Below are 17845 nucleotides of genomic sequence, written 5' to 3' on the forward strand. Positions count from 1 at the left end.
ATGACATTAAATAAACTTTGTGAACGCCAACATTATGAAAGCGGAGTAAACCCGGAAAGGGAACCCAGTTGCTAAGCGACCACGAACCAATAGGGGACGATTATGAAAAATGACGTCATCAAAAGTCTTATAAGAGAAATGTTGGGAGTTTGGACGACCAAAACTGGAATGCACAATATTCTGAAAAAAAAAACACACAAAAAAAACCTAGCTGTCGCGTATGAAACGTCCTTTTTTTCCTCATTATATCTCGGAACGTCTGAAGGAAAATTAAGGAACGAGCAGTAAGCGAAGGCAACACGTTTCACAACAAGCGTCCTGTGAAGCCACTGAAGGTTAATCGAATTTTCATATATACTAATTTGTCTTCCACAAATTAAGTATATAAGCTTAATGTTACTGAATACACTTCTGACAGATTAAGTGTATAGTCTCACGATAAAAGTAAGACTTAAGAGTGGATAAAAAAAAAATAACTTTGAAAACGACTCCACCCGGAAGTAAATCATGGCTGCCTAGCGACCGGCGGACCAATAGGAGCGCAGCGTCACATCGCACTCGAGTCCCCAAATTGCAACGATGACGGCTAACAAGGGCGATTAAATGCCGCCTAAGGGAAGAGGACCCCTGCAACAGGTCCACAGAGAGGTGGACGACATGAGGGGGCAGGTTTGTCATAGAAAACCCTCACTTTTATGACGTTTTCATGCCACGTTGAACATTTCATACACAAGCTAGCTTGAGTTAGCAACCAATGGGGGGGGGAGAAAGTGGAAACAATACAACCTGCCTGTTGTTAGAAGCTAAATGTCGCACATTTTCTTTTATTGTTATACTCTTTTTTTTTTTTTTTTTTTTTTACACTTTTGTTTGATTTTTTTTTTCCTAGCTGGAGAGTCTTTTGAAAGATGTTCAGGGTGACGACACGGAAAGCAAAGAAGAGTCCTTTCGGAGGTAATCAACTCGACATCGATCCAGCACCATATCACAACAAAAGTTGCTGCAGGTCACTTTAAACATGGAGCTAGTCGACGGGCATATTCCCCATTTGTAAAAAAAAAAAAAAAAAAAAAAAGAAAGCAAGCAACTGAATCCCACAAGAGCAAGCAGTAGCCGATAGAGGCAAGGAAAAACTCCCATTTTGGAAGAAACCTTGTGCAGACCCGAGACTCAATTTGAGGTGTCTGTCTGTCCTGACTGGTTAGGTTAGCGAGATGGAGTGAGGGGTGCCCTTCTTTTACTTCACCTTTAGAAACTTCCCTATTACTGGACAGAGGGATAGTAATGTGACTGTTGTAAGAAGATCACAACTGAGAGACAAGAAATGACAGTATTACAACTGTCTGTTTACTAGAAACTGCACTGAAGTGGAGAACGACCAACAAATCAGCAATCCGTAGGAAATACATACAGGAGGTGATGATTGTACATCAAACATTGGACATGGATCAACAAAAGTGACGTGACCCAGATGTGGTTTTTACCTTTTCCAAAACCGACAATTTAATAAACAGGAAACTTTTGAAATTTTCAAAGTATATTGATAGGATCCCAGATAAAGGCAGAGGGGTTGCGTCAGGAGGTAAAAACTGTGCCAAACAAATGTGAGCGTTCATCTGAGATGACGGGACGAGCCGAAAGAAATGCATACATCCTCAGCGTTAGATCTGAATGTATTTTCAATGATCAGATGAAGTACCAGGCCAGAATGAGTACACAATCTTTTTGCAATCTTATGTACTATAGAGTAAATATTGATTCAAGTAGCTTATTAAATGGCCCTGTGGTGCAATGTTCAAATAGTGGAAAAACCTTCATATCCAGTGTTGTGTCCCATTTCTAACAGGTGCCAAGAACTTCAGCTATCTGCAGAGAAAACGCTGAAGAATCTGACACAGCTCACCAAGGTGACGCCTTGGAAGACGTGAATTTTGTTTGTTTTGATGCGGGACATCTCACAGCTCACAGTTGGTGTACGTTTTAGGCCGATGAGATTGCGCCAGTGGGCAACTACGACCAGAGGAAACTCGAGGAAGAAAGACGATTGCGCAGCGTCCTGGAGCAGCTGAACAAACTCTCTGCGGAGCTCTCGCCGCCGGGACCCAGCACGGATCCGCCGACGGGGTCTGTCGCTTTGCCCGTTTCGCCGTAGCTGCGTCATTTTTTTAACGGCCGCATCCGCATCCGCAGTGACGCCCGGAAAGAAGGCGAGGGCGGCACTGGAGACAGCGATGAGGCCGACACCGACGAAGACGCCGCCCAGAAGGACGACGGCCGCAAGGACGAGAGTCGAGCGGCGAACGCGACCCCGCAGTCGGAGCCCTGCGTCTACACCGCCCTCAGTGATTTCCAAGGGGACCAGGAGGGAGATTTGACCGTTAAGGTGATGGGATGATTTCATATCGGGCTGAAAAACTGATACACGTTGAGAGTGACTTCCAATTTCATACTTGAACCCCTTATGAGACCCTCAGGGGTATCATTGCTCTCCTTTTTTGAGTTCAAGTAAAATATCAAACATTTTTAATCCCTGCCACGTTTTTGAAAAGTAGACAAATTCAGTTGGTTTTTTTTCTTTTTTTAATTATAACGACGAGGGATCAGCTGGTAAAACGTTGGCCTCAGAGTTCAACCCCAGACCCGCCTGCGTGGAGTTGGCATGTTCGGCCCGGGCCTGCGTGGCTTTTCCCCGGGTGGGCGCTCCGCTTTCCTCCCACATCCCACTGGACACTCTAAATTGCCCCTAGGTGTGATTGTGAGTGGAAATGGATGCTTGTCTCCATGTGCGGAGACACGACTGCGACTGGCTGGCAATCGGTTCGGGGTGTGCCCCGCCTCTTTCCCGTTGACAGCTGGGATAGGCCCCAGCACTCCCCGCGACCCTTGTGAGGATAAGCGGTTAAGAAAATGGATGGATGGCTATAACGACGATTAAAAAATTGAAAGCATGAGCACTTGGAAGTGCAGGAGGCGGGGTACGCCCTAAACCGGTTGCCAGCCAATCGCAGGGGACATAGAAACCACCAACCATTTGCACTCGCAACCACACCTACGGGCAATTCAGTCTCCAATTAATAACCTCTTTTGGGACGTGGGAGGAAAGCGGAGTGCCCACCCGGAGACCCGGCGAGGGGAGAACATGCCAGCTCCATACAGGCGGGGATTTGAACTCGGGGCCTCGCAACTGTGAGGCCAACGCTTTACCAGCTGATCCGCCGTGCTACCCTATAAAATCTAAAAATACATAATGCAGTATATTTCACAGAAAACAATGATACAAATATCAAAATAATATAATGGAGCAAATACCCCAAAAATTCCCAAATGGACGAGTTCACGGTTTCTCTGCACCGTCAGCGAGGCGACACGCTGAAAATCATCAGGAAGACGAGCGACGGCTGGTGGCTGGCCGAGAACGCCGACGGCGACCGAGGCGTGGTGCCGAGAACGTACCTGAAGGTCCGGCGCTCGCCGAAACGTGTGCCGCAGCTACACAAGCTCGCCAGACCCGGTAGAGCGTCGGCGTCATCGACCATCCACGCTTCCTTTTTTTTCCCCAGATCGGTTCCGCCCTCGCTGCCGACAAGGATGAAGAGGAAGATGAAGAGTCCCCTGACGAGGCCGAGGAGGAGGAAGAGGGTTCCGAAGAGCTGGCTGAAGAAGAAGAAGAAGAAGAAGACGAGGAAGAAGAGAAGCCGAGGTTTGATTTGAATTTGTTTGACCTCAGCAGTTGTTGAGTCTCCCCTCGTTCATTCTTCGGGTTTTTCCTTCCGCAGTGACGCTGCCCAGTCCAATTGGTCCACTTTTAGAAAAGCTCTCACTGAGGTACAACTGCACATCTTTGAAAAAAAAAAAACAAAAAACAAAAAAAAAACCCCAGATGGCGGACTTTTTATTTTTCATCCGGACGCGATTATGTTTGTGTGACAGATCGACGCAACCGACGTCCTCGCCGCCATGGGCGCCATCCCTTCCGGGTTCAGGCCGTCCACGCTCAGTAAACTGCTGGTGGACGAAGGTGTCAACTCAAAACGTTACTTACCATCGACTGACTGCCACCTTCTAAAAGCTCTGAATCTGGTTTATTCAAATTACACGCAGGCCGTTTGGAGACCATTTTTAAAAAGCGAATAGCATGCATGCAGTTCTGGATTTTTTTGTGGGGGGAGAAAACTGAAAATTATCCCAGTCTCTGAATTTGATTTACAGTATAACAATGAGTTTGCGTAAGATGAACATTTTTATTTCCTTCACGATGTCTATATGTGTGTGTAACTAATCGATATTACTGAGGGATCATAGAGAAAATATTACGTCCCAAATATAAGAAGAAGTTGGTTTGGCACAATATGTCTCGTTTCTGATGAGCGTATTTGTCTGGATAAGAAAAATATGGAAAACTGTAACTAAAATCAAATTTGCGTCACAGCACTAATAAACAGTAAAATGTGCAAATCGTGTTTGTCGTGTTTCAGGCGCCAAATACAAAGGAAGTCATTTCATGCAGCCGGAGCTCAGCCAATCCCAGCTGTCCTTCAGCGACCTCTTCTTGGATCCGGACACTGGCAGGGTGAGGAAAAGTCCAAAAGACTGTGCTTGTGTCCACGGACGCTTACTTTTTAGTTGTTGTTGTTTTCATCTTGTGACGAGCCCATTTCCACCTTGTAATCAACATCTAAGCACCGAACGTCACGCGACTCGCAGGTACGGCCTCGACACACCCGGACGTGCGTTTGTTTCACCCTGTGGAGCTGCAAGAGCATTCCCACGCCCGGCGTCGGCGTTCAGGTCCTCAGCAGACACATCCGCCTCTGCGCCTTCGACGGAACTCGGGTACGTCCTTCATATTTTAGCCGTTGCGACGCCATTTACAAAAAAAAAATCCGCCATCCTGTCCGATCCGCCGATCCATTTTCACTTAGCGACACGGAGTCTCATGTATCCATTTCCAGAAAGACACAGGAAGTCGGCCGTTTTCTTTGAAGCCACCATTTAACCCATTTTTGCAAATCGGCGAGGTGCCAAACGTCGCGCTATTAGCGAGGAACACCGGTGTGCACGTTAAGCTGGAAAGTGGAGCAAGCGCAAGGAATAATTCTGCTCTTGTTGCCCTCCAGGTGCTGAGTAACATCCACACGGTCAGGGCTACGTACACCCCCAAAAACCCCAGGACCTGGCTCTTCTCCCCGCGGGTACGAGGACGCCGGCGCTCCCCGCCGGGCCCCCGCAAGTGTGTTTACATTGCAGAGCGCGGGGGTGGGACTTGTCGTTAGAGTGACGCCGGGGGTGTGTTTGTCACAGACGGCCGGCGTCCTGCCATCGCTGCTGGACGGCGACTGCTTCTTGCGCTGCGACGCCGACGACCCGGACCTCGGAATCCTCTTCGAGCTCGGCGTCACCTTTATACGCAACGTCAGGAGCGCAAAATCGGGGGCACCGGAGCTGATTGTTGTCGTTGATTTTAAATAAGCGCCGTTTGCTGTGTTCTAGTCGACAGGCGAGCGCGGAGATCTGAGCTGCGGGTGGGCTTTCCTCAAACTGAGCGACGCCGCCGGAAACGCGCTTCCCAGCAGGTGACGTGAACGCCCCGGGCAACCTTGGCCTCCGTACCAAAATCATGCAGGCACTTTTTTCGGGGCTTGATTTGTGTATTAGAATAGGAAAAAAAAAATGCAATTGCAGTTACAATCTTAATGCACAGGGTACAATGAAATGGGGTGGGGGGGGGGGGCGTTCCCTCCAGCTGTTCCTACAAACATAGATAACAAAACAAATACATGGGAAAAAAAAAATCATCCATCCATTTGAGCGAGGGTCTGCCTAAGGGGGGGCAGTAACCTAAGCGAGCGTGGCCAGACTTCACTCTTACCGGTCACGTTGTCCACCTCGTCCCGGTGGGATGGGGCGGGGGGTGCAAGGCTGGCCGGGAGATGTGCTAAAAAAAACAAAACAACAATGAATAAAAATAGAAGGAAGCGAAGAAAACTCTTTATATAGCGCATTTTCAATTCCATCAAGGTTACTCAATGTGCTTTACATGAGTCAAAGGATTTGAATACAAAGAAATAAAACGTTTAAAACAAGACGACAAAATATATCGAAAAATATAAAAGTACAGTTAAAAATGGCGTACAGTGCAAGAAATATCACTGAAAAGTGGAAGTACTCTGAAAAGCATCAGGAAAAAAAGAAGAGTTTTCATCCTGGATTTCAAAACATTCCCACTCGGGATTGACGGGACCGCCGTCGGCAACTTATTTCATTTGCGGCTAATTGCTAAATGCTGCTTCGCCATGTTTGCCTTGGCCATTATTTGACCCGACGAGTCTGTTGGGCTCGGAACTCCACTGGGTTTGTATTTCGCAAGTATTTCTTTCATGTCTTCAGGACTTAAACCATTTAGTTCTGTACGTATACACCAGTAGTGGGCGGAAAAACGAAAGTAAAATACTGTAACACAAATTGAATAAGATAAAAAAAAAATTGGAATCGGAGATTGAAAAAAAATCCATTTGAAAAATGAAGAGGGGTGGCATGGTGGCGCCGCTGTAAATGACAAGACGTTATGAATAAAATGAACTCTGATGGAAATTACATTTGAATCATCAAACACTGAAGCCCAAAAGTGAGCTTTTGCTTCAAATGATGGTTTACCAGCGCATTTTCTACTCCTGCGTGGGGGCCCGCAGGACATACGAGCTGCCAGTGAGTGGCGGCACCCCTTACGAGAAGGACGTCGACATGGAGGGATTCCTCACTCGAGCGTGTGAGAGCCGTTCTGCTCATAATCATTCGTACGAAAAATACACAACATTGGAAGGCATTTTTTGCCTCACCTTTTTTTTTGTTTGTTTGTTTGTTTTTTTCCAGCTTCAGCCGGCATCTTCCAGCAGATGCTGAAAGCGCGGCGGCAGCCCAAACTCATCGTCAAGTTCAAGACGGCCAACGCTCGCATCAAAATGCAACTCAGGTGAGAGGCTTGACGCACGCACGCACGCACGCGCATTGTTAACGGCAGCGTGTATTTTCCCCGCACAGCTTCCTGCCCAGCACGCTGCTGCACTGCTTGAATTTGGTCCCCCTGCTGGCCATGTACAGGCAGCTGCTGGCCGACGCGCTGCTGGTGGACCGGCCCACCATGCAGAACGCGGGTAACGCGGGCGCGCGCGCACGCACGAGGCCTTCCGTCCTTTCCGCAAAGACGCATCTCAGCGCCACTCTCGTTTGTTCAGATTTGATCTTCAGTCCCGTGCTCGCCACCTTCCCGACCCTCGTGGACCAACCCGACCTGCTGGACGCCGTCAGGGTACGTTTACCGTGCGTATGTTGAAAGGTGCACGTTGTGTCGTGTCCCGCATAAAAAAATGTAAGTCATGAAAAATTACATGGATGACATTATTATAAATGTGAATAAAATAAAGACTCCTGCACATGTTTTTGATTTACTTGTCAACATTGAGGCCCCTTGCTTAAAGTTTTATGAATCAACAAATATGAATAATCATTCTATTTGATCATAAATAAACAATTTAAACTTGATAGTCTTAATATTTGTAGAAAATTACAAATTGTATTTTCAACGGAAATTCTTTACTCTTAAAATAATGTATGATCAATGAAAATGTATCTTTCTGATGAATAATAGCAACGATAATACATATGGAATTTATTGCTTAACAGGTCTTTGTTATTCATGGCAATAACTATGATAATTCCCAGGAAAAAAAATTAAATGAATACCAAAATAATCCACGAATAGGGGGATCCGCAAATGCCAAACAACCAACCAATCAGCACGATCATGTTATTTTTGCCCTACATTTTGTTTGTGGATCCAAATCTATTTGTACACACAAAATTCAGATTTGATCCATTTCATGTTTTTTCCAGACTGCCTGGATGGATGCGGAAAGCAACATGAGCAGGGCGCAGAAGGTGTGCACTACTTGTTTTCACCTGCAGAGGGCGCACTCGGCTTCCTACCTGAAAAGTGTGTGTGGTGCGTGTGTGATCGCACATAGAGAGACGAGGCCCAAGTCAAGCAAGAGTTCGCGAAGGCCTTCCGGTCGTCGGCGTCGCTCCTCCTGCACTCGCCTTCTCTGCCGTGGCACCGTTGGGCCGACGCCGCCTCGGAGGAGCAGCGGTCGCGCCTCATCGGCAGCGCGCTGGAGGCGCTCAAGCGGGCCCGCGGCCCGTCCGGCGGCTTGGAGGTCCTGGCCGACCCCGCCCGCGCTCACCTGGCCTTTGACGTCGCCGAGATGACCTTCGACCTCCTGAGGGTGGCGCGCTAGAGCGACAGAGAAATGGACGCACATCAAGCATCGTTATTTTTGTAATATTTGCATTCACATTTTAAACCGGTGGCAGCTTCAATGCACATGTCGCCATTCAAAAAACGAAAAATACATTTTGACCTTTGTGATTGTTACGCATGTCGTTTAAAAAAAATGCCAATGGATCATCCATCCACCCATTTTGCTCACGAGGGTCACGGGGAGTGGCGGAGCCTATCCCAGCTGTCAACGGGCAGGGCACACCCTGAACCGGTCGCCAGCCAATCGCAGGGCACATGGAGACAAACAGCAGCACTCACGATCACACCTCGGGGCAATTTAGAGCTCATTCATTAGTAATTAATGTTGCATGTTTTTGGGATGTGGGAGGGAAGCGGAGTGCCCACACAGGAACGGGGTGTGGAACATGCAAACTCCACACAGGCGGGGCCGGGATCAAACCCGGGTCCTCAGAACTGTGAGGCCAGCGCTTTTGACAGCTGAGCCACCGTGCCGCGCCTGGCAATGGATGATTTTTGTTCTTTTTTTTTTTTTTTTTTTTTGTAAAATGCAATTTTCAACATTTTAACTCCCGGGCTCGTCTCATGCATTGCGATGCTAATTATAAAATGTGTAATTTTATAATGAATCCAAGATGGTTGTCTGCGGTCTGGGCGCGGCCCGAGCACATTTTTGCTCGTCTCGCTGAGCTGCGTCGTCGGGCCCCCTCCCATTAGGTCAACATCGCTCAGCGGGGGCACCAAAGGAGCGTCGCGCGTTAATGATTACTCGCTCTGTGCATTCTGTAAAATCAAAGCCGAGCAGCAGCTGCGATGAGTTCAGGTCAACATTTGTGGGCACAAATATCATTTCATAAAAAAATGATATTTTTTTATGTTTTACATTTATATAAGACCCATTTTTAATCTGAGATGAAATTGTGTGCATTTTTTTTTCCACAATCTGGTGAAATTCAATAAATCCAGTCACCCCCCATTAAAATGTAATCCATGCTCGTGTTTGCCGGCAAACAGGACGAGGCCATCCCGAATTTCCACATTCCGCCATCCCGTCCGTCCCTTCTTCCTCTTTTTTTGGCCCTCATTGGTCACGGCCATGCCAAGCCAGAAAGCAACAGCACAGATTTAACATCGTTCGTCTCCAACCAAACGGAAGAAAAGTCGTTTTGGCCGAGCTTGGGTGACTTTGCCGTGGGACGGTCGGGTTGCGACTGTCCCGATACTTTTGTCATTTCATTTGAGTGAATTCAAACAAAGCAAAAAAAAAACACATACAAAAGTGACGAGACATTTGCGAAATTTTCGCCGCTGTTCAAAATAAAAAATGCATTGCCACATCCGCCCATTTTCTGAGCCGCTTATCCTCACGAGTGTCGTGGTAGTGCCGGAGCCAATCCCGGCTGTCGTCAAATTCCTTGTGTGTAGTTACACACTTGGCCGATAAAGCTGATTCTGAAGCGGGGTACACCGTGGATTGGTCGCCAGCCAATCGCAGAGCACATGAGGGCAGGCAACAGTCGCGCTCACAATCACACCAACGGGGTAATTTAGCGTGTCCAATCAATGGTTTTTTTTTTTGGGGGGGGGGGGATGTGGGAGGAAACGGGAGTGCTCACCCGGAGAAAAGCCACACTTGCAGGCACGGGGAGAACATGCAGACTCCACACGGGCGGGCGGGGCCGGGACTTGAACCACGATCTACAGCAATGTGAGGCATCCGCTCTCGTCAGGTTATTTTCGAAAATCTCAAATTAGTTTTTCCCAAAACAAGTCGATAAAAGGATTTGAGTTTTTTTTTTTTCCTTGAAGAAACCCCTTTCTATAAATACATGAGCTTGTTATATTTAAAAAAACAAAAACATGAAAACCAATCGATGGACACGTGAGAGGACGTGTCAAAATCAATTCATCAGCCAGTTGAGTGTTTTTGCGTGTAATTTGTGCGCATCTCCCGATTATTGTGCATCCAAACACGGCGTAGGTGGTTTCTATGGCGACAGACCCGAACAGCCACGTCTCCATCAACAACATCGATGGAGACGCGGCTCGTGAGCTTTTATTTCGTCCCACCGACAACTTCCTGTGACTTTTGAACAGATTGGGACGTATGACGGGACGTCGTCAAACTCCGACAAAATAAAACGACTTCTTGCCTAGCGCCTTTTGTGCTACTTTTGTCCATGTAGTGTAACTTGCACTTCTACATTTAGTTGAACAACAATGCCACGATATTGTATTGTATAAAAATACATAGTTATGAGCCGATTCCATTCCATGTAAAGAATGAAACAACCTGCGCATCATGATAATTCAGCGGGCCTCGCGTCGCTCCTCCCTCGCCTGTGCACACCTTGGCCAACAGGAGGCAGTATAATGTAGATTTGACGGAAGCTACGTGCTTCGCGGAGGATAAGGAATATATGTCCGTGAGTATTGTTGGAGGTTCTGCAGTTTGTGTTCAAACGTTCGCAAGTTTCAATTGCTGCAACGTCGACGCTTGTTCGGTTAGCTCGGCAAGGCCTTTCGCGTCGTGTGCTAGCATGAAGCCAGAGGAGATTTTTTTTTTTTTTTTAACTTATGCGCTTGTAGTATATGGACAAAATGGATTTCATTTGAGAGTAAAGTTGAGCCGGGGAGTGGCTGGAAACTGTTTGAAGCCCAGCGTTCTTTCGATTCGCAATCATTCGGGTCAAAACTTTCAAGTCGGGCCCCTGGCAAGTCGAAGCGGCAGCTGTCCTCACCGCTGCTTTTTTACTTCGCAAACCTTTCATGTCGGCGTCGTCAACGATGCTTTTCACTCTTTTTGGCGTCCCGCACGGCCGATTTGCCTGACAATCACTTTTTGTGTGTTTACGTCAACAACCTCTTTGCCTTTTTCCAGGCCACACACACGAGGCGGAGGGACGAGAGGAGGAGCTGCGGCGGGAGGCGCCCCCCCCCCCCCCCCGCATAAAAAAAAAATGCAGATTAGAAACATCGCCGTATTTCGTGGTGCAGACAAGCGTCGGCGACGATGGCGTCCACCACGTCGGGAGACGTCGTGCCCAGCGGCTGCGCCATCTTCACCAGCATCCCCGACTTGTTCTTCATCCCGGAGTTTGTGAGTCTTTTTTCCTTGCTCGGCTGCGCTTTTCGGTGCTCAAACTTGTTGGGATGCGCGTTTTTGCTCAAAAATTGGGGGTGGGAATGAGCGAGGTCAGACACCTGATCAATGAAGACCCGCTTACTATGTATTTTTTTTTTTTAATTGATTATGAGAAATACATTTTAAAAATGATATTTCATTCAGCTTTGAGTCTTTTTGGACTATTTCTAAACAAAATTCACATGTGCCATCATTTATTTTTTTGCATTGATTATTGTTTGTTTATTTATTTGAATGAAACGTGTATTTAATGTATCTGCACTATTATTGTTTTTTAACTTTCCCCTTTTCATTTTAAAAGTACACTTTATTTATAGAATTGCATCTTATGTTAATAATTTGTTCTGTTAAAATATCTTTAATTTGTCGTGTAATCTTTATTCAAGACACGCGAGTTTTTATTTTATTTTACTTTCCATTCGAATTGATATTTTTTTGTCCTAATTTTATTTTCAGTTATCTTTTCTTTGTAGTTCCTTTTCTTTTCAAAAGTGGATTTTATTTAAAATATTTAACAGTTGAACCTTTGTTATTTTTATGATTATTTGTATTTTTTTTTCAAATATTTTGTTTGTAGTTATATATCACAGAATACTATCCTCATAAATCCTAAAAATGTTTTTAGAAGAGTCTTATTTTTGGAACTGAATCTATTTCAAACGAGTTCACCGGTTCTGAAATTGTATTGTGGGTTTTCTAAATGATATTTGATATGTTTTTCTTTAATATTTTGCAATTGTGTTTTTCACGACATGAATCCTTAAAAGCGGCAGATTTTTCTACCTCTAATGTCGTCGCTCTTTTTCTTGCATGATGCCGTCGCCACGGCAACTAGTTGACCGAGACTCGAGGCCGCTCGGTCACCATGGCGACGTCAAAACACGGAAAGCTAAAAATGTGAGCGTCCGAATGTTTTTGGTAGGCTTTGAAACTTCGCCCCCCCCCCCCCCCGACTGGTGTTGACTTTTTGGCTCATCGTCGTCACGTTGCAACGCTGACAAACAAAAGATTTGACTAAACCAACACAATTCAAACCTAAACTCGTCCGGTCGGGGCTGAGTCGTCTCACCGCAGGAATAATCGACACTGACGGAAAATATGTAATTCTTTGTTCCGAAAGTACGGTATGCCTAAAAGAAAAAAAAAATTTGGAGATGGCTTTTTTCTTTTTATCAAAAAAACTTTGAAAAAATGTCTCCAGTCTGTTTGTTCTTTTCATCTTTTTTTAATTTTTATCATTCAAATTGTAAAGTTTTGTCATGGTTCTCCTCACAATTATGACGCTAACATAAGCGGCGATGAAACTTTGACAATCCAACTTTTGTCATTTTTCCTCCATTGCGACAGGACTGGAAACCCGGAGGAAGACTAAAGCCGAAGAAAGCGAGCTTGGGGGCGGGGCGGGGCGGGGTGGGCGTAAATCGAAACCGGGGGCATTTCTGGTCTCCTTTTACGGTCGGGTCAGTCCCATCCGAGAACCTGCCGGTCCGGTTTTGGGACGAGCGCGCCCGTGTTTGCCGACAACAAGCCGACGGACCTCGGCGGTCGGGAGATGTTTGCTTTTGGGGGCGAGACCCGATAAAGACGTGACGCTAACGGGGGTCGTCGTTTATGCAGCTGCAACAGTGACATTTTTTTTTTTTCCCACGACTTTTTCCAGTACATCACAGACTTTTTTTTTTAATGTTATCCATTTTCCTTCTCTTTTTTCCCCTACAGGAATTTTTAGGTGTGAAGTTATGCTACGTATAATGTGTAAGCAACGCGTATTTTAGCCCCGGGGACTGGCGGGGGTCCACCGTATCTTGGCGAGTCCCAATTCGGCGCTAAGTGTAATACCGCGTTGTGCCACAACATGGCAGGCAGCACTGAGGTGGACTGCAAGCCACGCAGCGTGATTAAGAGAAAGAAGAAGAGGCAGAGCGGGTGCAGTAATCCACGCTGCCACAAATACTGCATTGGCCTGCGAGTATTGTTTGTAAGCAGCTGCTCGGAACTTTGTCTTTAATTTGTCCCCCCCCGAACTGGTACTTTTCAATTCCAATGGCGGGATTGGATCGTCCGTGTGTGCCTAATGAAGGGGCGAGAGAGACATTCCGAGCCCCCAATAATTGCGGAACTGGTGTTTGAGGAGCAATTGGATCCGCTCGGAATATTCGGGGCGTGGCAACGATGCCGAGTCGTCGCCACGACACGAAGGTTTGCTCGGCTTTCGCGTTTCTTTTCTGAAGCATAACACGCACGACTTATTAATGCTTTTAAAAATCGACACGCTTGGAATTCGCAACAGCCCTGCCGACTTCGGGTGATCCCGAGCAACGTGCTGCTTCACCGGCCTCCTTGTTCTGCTCTGGGAAATGAACCCGCGGCAGGTGGGACTAATGACGGGGCAACAATGGCGCTTTTCTTTCAGGCCCTTCGTGGACTTGAGGCTTCAAGACTCACCATTGTGGATTGTGTTCACGCCTCTTTCGAGGGGAATGTTTGTCAAAGGAGGACGGCAAAAAAAAAAAAAAAAAAACCGTTTTTGGAAGGCCCTTCTGGTTTTGTCGGCAATTCCCGTTTGATCAGCACCGTCGGCTCCCGCGGGTTCTACGCAGAGCCGCTCAACCGTGACCCCTGACCCCGAGTCACCTCCAACCGGAAAGCTCCCGTCTCCGACTGGGCTCGAGTGTCGTAAACGGCTTGCGAGGATTCTGGCGCTGATGTTTTGGTCTTCATCCTCATCAGAAACTCTGACGGGACCCAGGAAGGATCGAGCAGATATTTCGGTCCTAATCCTGAGAAGAAGCGCCGCTTAGGCCTCAATTGTCCCCTTTGGAACACAGTTGTGTACATTTTGTGTTCCGGCCCAACCCGCTAAGGCCTAAACCAAATTTCCTGAATTTGGATGGATAGAAACCAAAAAACGATTGACTCTCCAAGTCAGGACTGACGTGAATGAAATTGTTGTAGTTGGTAGCAGTCCTGCGTCCTCCATTTTGGGTCTCATCTTTGAACTGTCGGAATCCATTTTGGTTTGCGAAGCATTATACCCAAAACCAAAGACCTGCTCGGGAATCCTCGCAACAGTGGCAGTTCTAGACTGTTCTCGGCAGGGTGGCCAGACCGGGGCCAAGCGAAAACCCTACGAAAGTACTGGTACCTCACCCTGGCCCCGCCCCCTAACGGCTATTTCAACCAGGTGTTCGGCAGTCTGGTGTGGATCCTGGTGGCGTCCACCCGGGTGTACCCGGACAACCCCCTGGGCTGGGTCATGTTCGTGTCCGTCTTCTGCTGCCTCTTCACCACGCTGTGGTTCTTCTTCTCCCTGTGCGGAGCCAATCAGAGCGACGTCTGGCCGGCCCTGGTAAGACACGCCCCCCGATCGGCCGAGGATCGGGCGTCGCCTCCGGTTCACCCGAATTGACCCCCCCCCCCCGCAGGATACGGGCTACCATTTCTTGGCGGCGGTGTTCTACCTGAGCGCCTCGGTGATCCTGGCCTACGTGACCGTGCTCAAGGGCTGGGGCGTGACCGTGGACTCCAGGGGGGTCGTGAACCTGGTGCCCCTCGTCGGCGAAGGCCTGAAGATCTACAGGCTGGACATCGCCGCCGTGGTGGGGAATCCGCTCGCTAATGTTCCGCTTTGCGATTTGTTTGCTTCCGGACAAGGCCGGAGGAGGCTCCGCCCCCCCCCCCCCCCACCACATGTATTTTTCAGTAAGAAAAAAAAGTGTCAATTCCTTCCCCTGAATTCAACAGCTGCCATTTTGCAATTGTAATATTCCCCCCCCACCACCACCTGGCCCCCAAAATCTACAAACTGTACAATACAAACTCGATGAGACAAGTTTGCAAGTTTTGCATATTTAAATGACTTTCAAGTCAGCCAAAAAGGTTTTGGGGCCCCATTTAACTGAAGGCAGTTCTTAAAGGGCCGGTGCGACGGTCTGAGCGCCGCCGCTGCTGGAAAGTCTCCTTGTGATTAACGCGCATACGTGTACATTATCGCACATGCGTGTATATTTTGTAAACTTCTGGCTCTTCTGAAATATCCGCATCCGTGCTTCACCCCGTGCCATTCGACAACTCGTCGCGGAGCCTTCGTGTTGGTCTCCGAAAGATGCACACAGAGAACTTTTGTTTTATAACATATGTTAGCTCCCTCCACGTAGAAGAAGGGGAACTATGAGGCCGGGAGATTTCCCCGTAAGCGTCTCCTACGCAGGCGCATTCATCACAAGGAGGCTTTTCAGCGCGGGGGAGCGCTCAGACCGTCGCACCGGTCGCGTTTTTCCCTCTTTCGATTCCGTTGGCCCAGTTCTGACCTGACGTTGACCCGCGCGCGTGTGTGTGTGTGTGTGTCCGATGTCGTCCAGGTGATGTCACACGTGTCGACGCTGCTCTACTTCCTGCACGCCATCTTCTCCGCCATCCGATGGAAGAGGGCCTGAAATGGACGCCGAAGATTTGCCTCAATCTCAACGCAGAACCACTAATTCATATCTTTTTTTTTGTAATAATAATAATCATTTCCCTTTTGCGAGGCGCTTATCCTCACAAGGGTCGCCGAAGACTATCCCAGCTGACTTCGGCCGAACGCCGGACTACACGTAATTCTAAAGATGGTTATTATTTTATTATACTATTTTTATATCGCCGTTACAGACGAGTTACAAAAGGCACACGACTGAACGAGCGGCAAACAAACGGAATGTCACGTGTCACTAATCAAATCCAAACATATTACCAAAATATTGGTCATCCAAAAGGCGCAGCATCTTCATTTTGTTCTCGCCGCCAAAATTTTGTCAGATTTGAGTCGGAAAAAGAAAAAAAAAAAAAATCACTATTTTGTTGAATATCCCAAAAAATAAGACCAAGCATCATTTAAAATGTTTTGACAGTTGAAATGATCTTTTTTTTTAAAATGAAACATTGAAAAAAAACAATAAAAATATATTTTTCTGATTTAAAAAAAAATGTTGGAAATGAAATGGGGAGGAGGGAGGGGCGTTCCATTTTGGACACTATTAGTATTCCACATCTGCCAAATTGAAGGAGTCCAGTTCAAATGGAGTCAAATATGATTTTACTTTTTGTCACATATTAACAAAATGTCACAAAAATATAAACCAAAATCCACAAAATGCCGAAACTTTTGTGTAAATTTAAGATTTTTTGCACTGTACATCCACCGTGAACCAACTGAAAATAAATCATTCATTTGTCAAAATTCCAATAAAATGTCTTAAATTTTGTAACAACTTTTCACATTTTAACACCCCACCCCCCCAAAAAAAAAAAAAAATCCCAAAAACTCATGCCACAGCCACTTTGTTATGTGGGCTAAAATCTACAAAAGTAAAAAAAAATCTAACCAGTTTTTGCTCCAATATTTCACATTTATAATGCAGAGTGTCCAACAATTTCATTTTTTTGGTATGATTTTCCGGTAAATTCTGATGCAAACACACTGATTTTATTTTATTTTATTTTTTTTAAATTGATGAAATCTTAAATGTCTCCAATCTTGCTTTCTGGTGACTTTTGGTGAAGTTTCGGTTTTTATCATTTTCTGTTTACAAGCAACATGGAAAACATTCGCAAGCTTTGATTTCTTTCTTTTTTTTTTAAATGGTTTTAAAGGATCGGACTCGATATGTCGCTTATGGGCGAATGTTCCCACGTGATTGATTGTCATTTGTATAATTTCACTTTACGGCTATATTTACAAAACCACAACGTGAAATAAAGTAATAAGTAGACTTCAAAATCGTCTGTGGACTATTTATGACCATGATAAGTTGGGAAAATGTAACGCGTCATACGTCGAAATGTTTTTAAACAGAAGAGAAGACGAGCGCGTCGAAGAAAGGCGCTTCGGTAGAACTCGTGAAACTTTGTTTCTCTGGAACCGGAAAAAGGAGCAGGAGTCCGAACCAGTCTGCTGGTGGGCGAGAACTTCTGAGTCCTGAAAACAAACGAATGACCGTCGTCGGGGTGGGGGTGTCACATGACCGGCCAATCTTTAAAGGTGTCACGTCACTGGCGGCGCGGTGGGTCACCTGGAAAGCGTTGGCCTCACAGTTCTGAGGTCCCGGGTTCAATCCCGACCCTGACCTGTGGGGAGTTTGCGTGTTCTCCCCGTGCCTGTGTGGATTTTCTCCGGTTTCCTCTCACACCCCCCCCCCAAAAAAAAAAATAAAATAAAAAAAATGCAACATTCATTGCCCATAAAAACATAAAAATATCAAATAAATTGCCCCGTCGGTTTGATTGTGAGTGCGGCTGTTTTCTGTCTCAACGTGTCCTGCGATTTTGTGGCGACAGGTTCAGTGTCTCCTGCCGTTGACAGCTGGGATATGCTAAAGCACCCTTGTGAGTATAAGCGGCTAAGCAAATGGATGGATGGGCATTAAGAG

The 17845-nt window shown here is 46.6% G+C and overlaps 2 protein-coding genes across 5 annotated transcripts; both read left to right on the top strand.

Annotated features, from left to right (window-relative positions):
- Positions 1 to 144: 144 nt before the first annotated feature.
- Positions 145 to 9806, top strand: nphp1 (nephronophthisis 1). 2 transcript variants are annotated; one of them, XM_061836366.1, is made up of 20 exons: positions 145 to 669; positions 890 to 954; positions 1847 to 1907; positions 1985 to 2124; positions 2191 to 2383; positions 3358 to 3459; positions 3561 to 3700; positions 3777 to 3825; positions 3931 to 4018; positions 4476 to 4570; positions 4681 to 4833; positions 5118 to 5192; positions 5302 to 5412; positions 5491 to 5573; positions 6690 to 6766; positions 6871 to 6970; positions 7039 to 7151; positions 7233 to 7306; positions 7891 to 7935; positions 8022 to 9806. In XM_061836366.1, the coding sequence occupies exons 1-20, from the start codon at positions 604 to 606 to the stop codon at positions 8289 to 8291; spliced, it is 2100 nt and encodes a 699-aa protein (XP_061692350.1). In that variant the 5' UTR covers positions 145 to 603; the 3' UTR covers positions 8292 to 9806. The 2 variants fall into 2 exon arrangements, with proteins under 2 accessions (XP_061692350.1, XP_061692351.1); XM_061836367.1 differs by having other exon boundaries at positions 4705 to 4833; positions 8022 to 9802.
- Positions 9807 to 11249: 1443 nt separating this feature from the next.
- LOC133510124 (myelin and lymphocyte protein-like) lies at positions 11250 to 17367 on the top strand. 3 transcript variants are annotated; one of them, XM_061837836.1, is made up of 4 exons: positions 11250 to 11393; positions 14623 to 14787; positions 14864 to 15037; positions 15800 to 16912. In XM_061837836.1, exons 1-4 carry the CDS (start codon positions 11307 to 11309, stop codon positions 15872 to 15874), a joined length of 501 nt encoding a protein of 166 aa, XP_061693820.1. In that variant the 5' UTR covers positions 11250 to 11306; the 3' UTR covers positions 15875 to 16912. The 3 variants fall into 3 exon arrangements, with proteins under 3 accessions (XP_061693820.1, XP_061693819.1, XP_061693821.1); XM_061837835.1 differs by lacking the exon at positions 11250 to 11393 and adding an exon at positions 12844 to 13416 and having other exon boundaries at positions 15800 to 17367; XM_061837837.1 differs by lacking the exon at positions 11250 to 11393 and adding an exon at positions 13288 to 13637 and having other exon boundaries at positions 15800 to 16902.
- The last annotated feature ends 478 nt before the right edge of the window (positions 17368 to 17845 follow it).

This window comes from Syngnathoides biaculeatus, chromosome 12 (assembly GCF_019802595.1).
Source record: "Syngnathoides biaculeatus isolate LvHL_M chromosome 12, ASM1980259v1, whole genome shotgun sequence".
In the NCBI taxonomy this organism is placed as follows: Eukaryota; Metazoa; Chordata; class Actinopteri; order Syngnathiformes; family Syngnathidae; genus Syngnathoides; species Syngnathoides biaculeatus.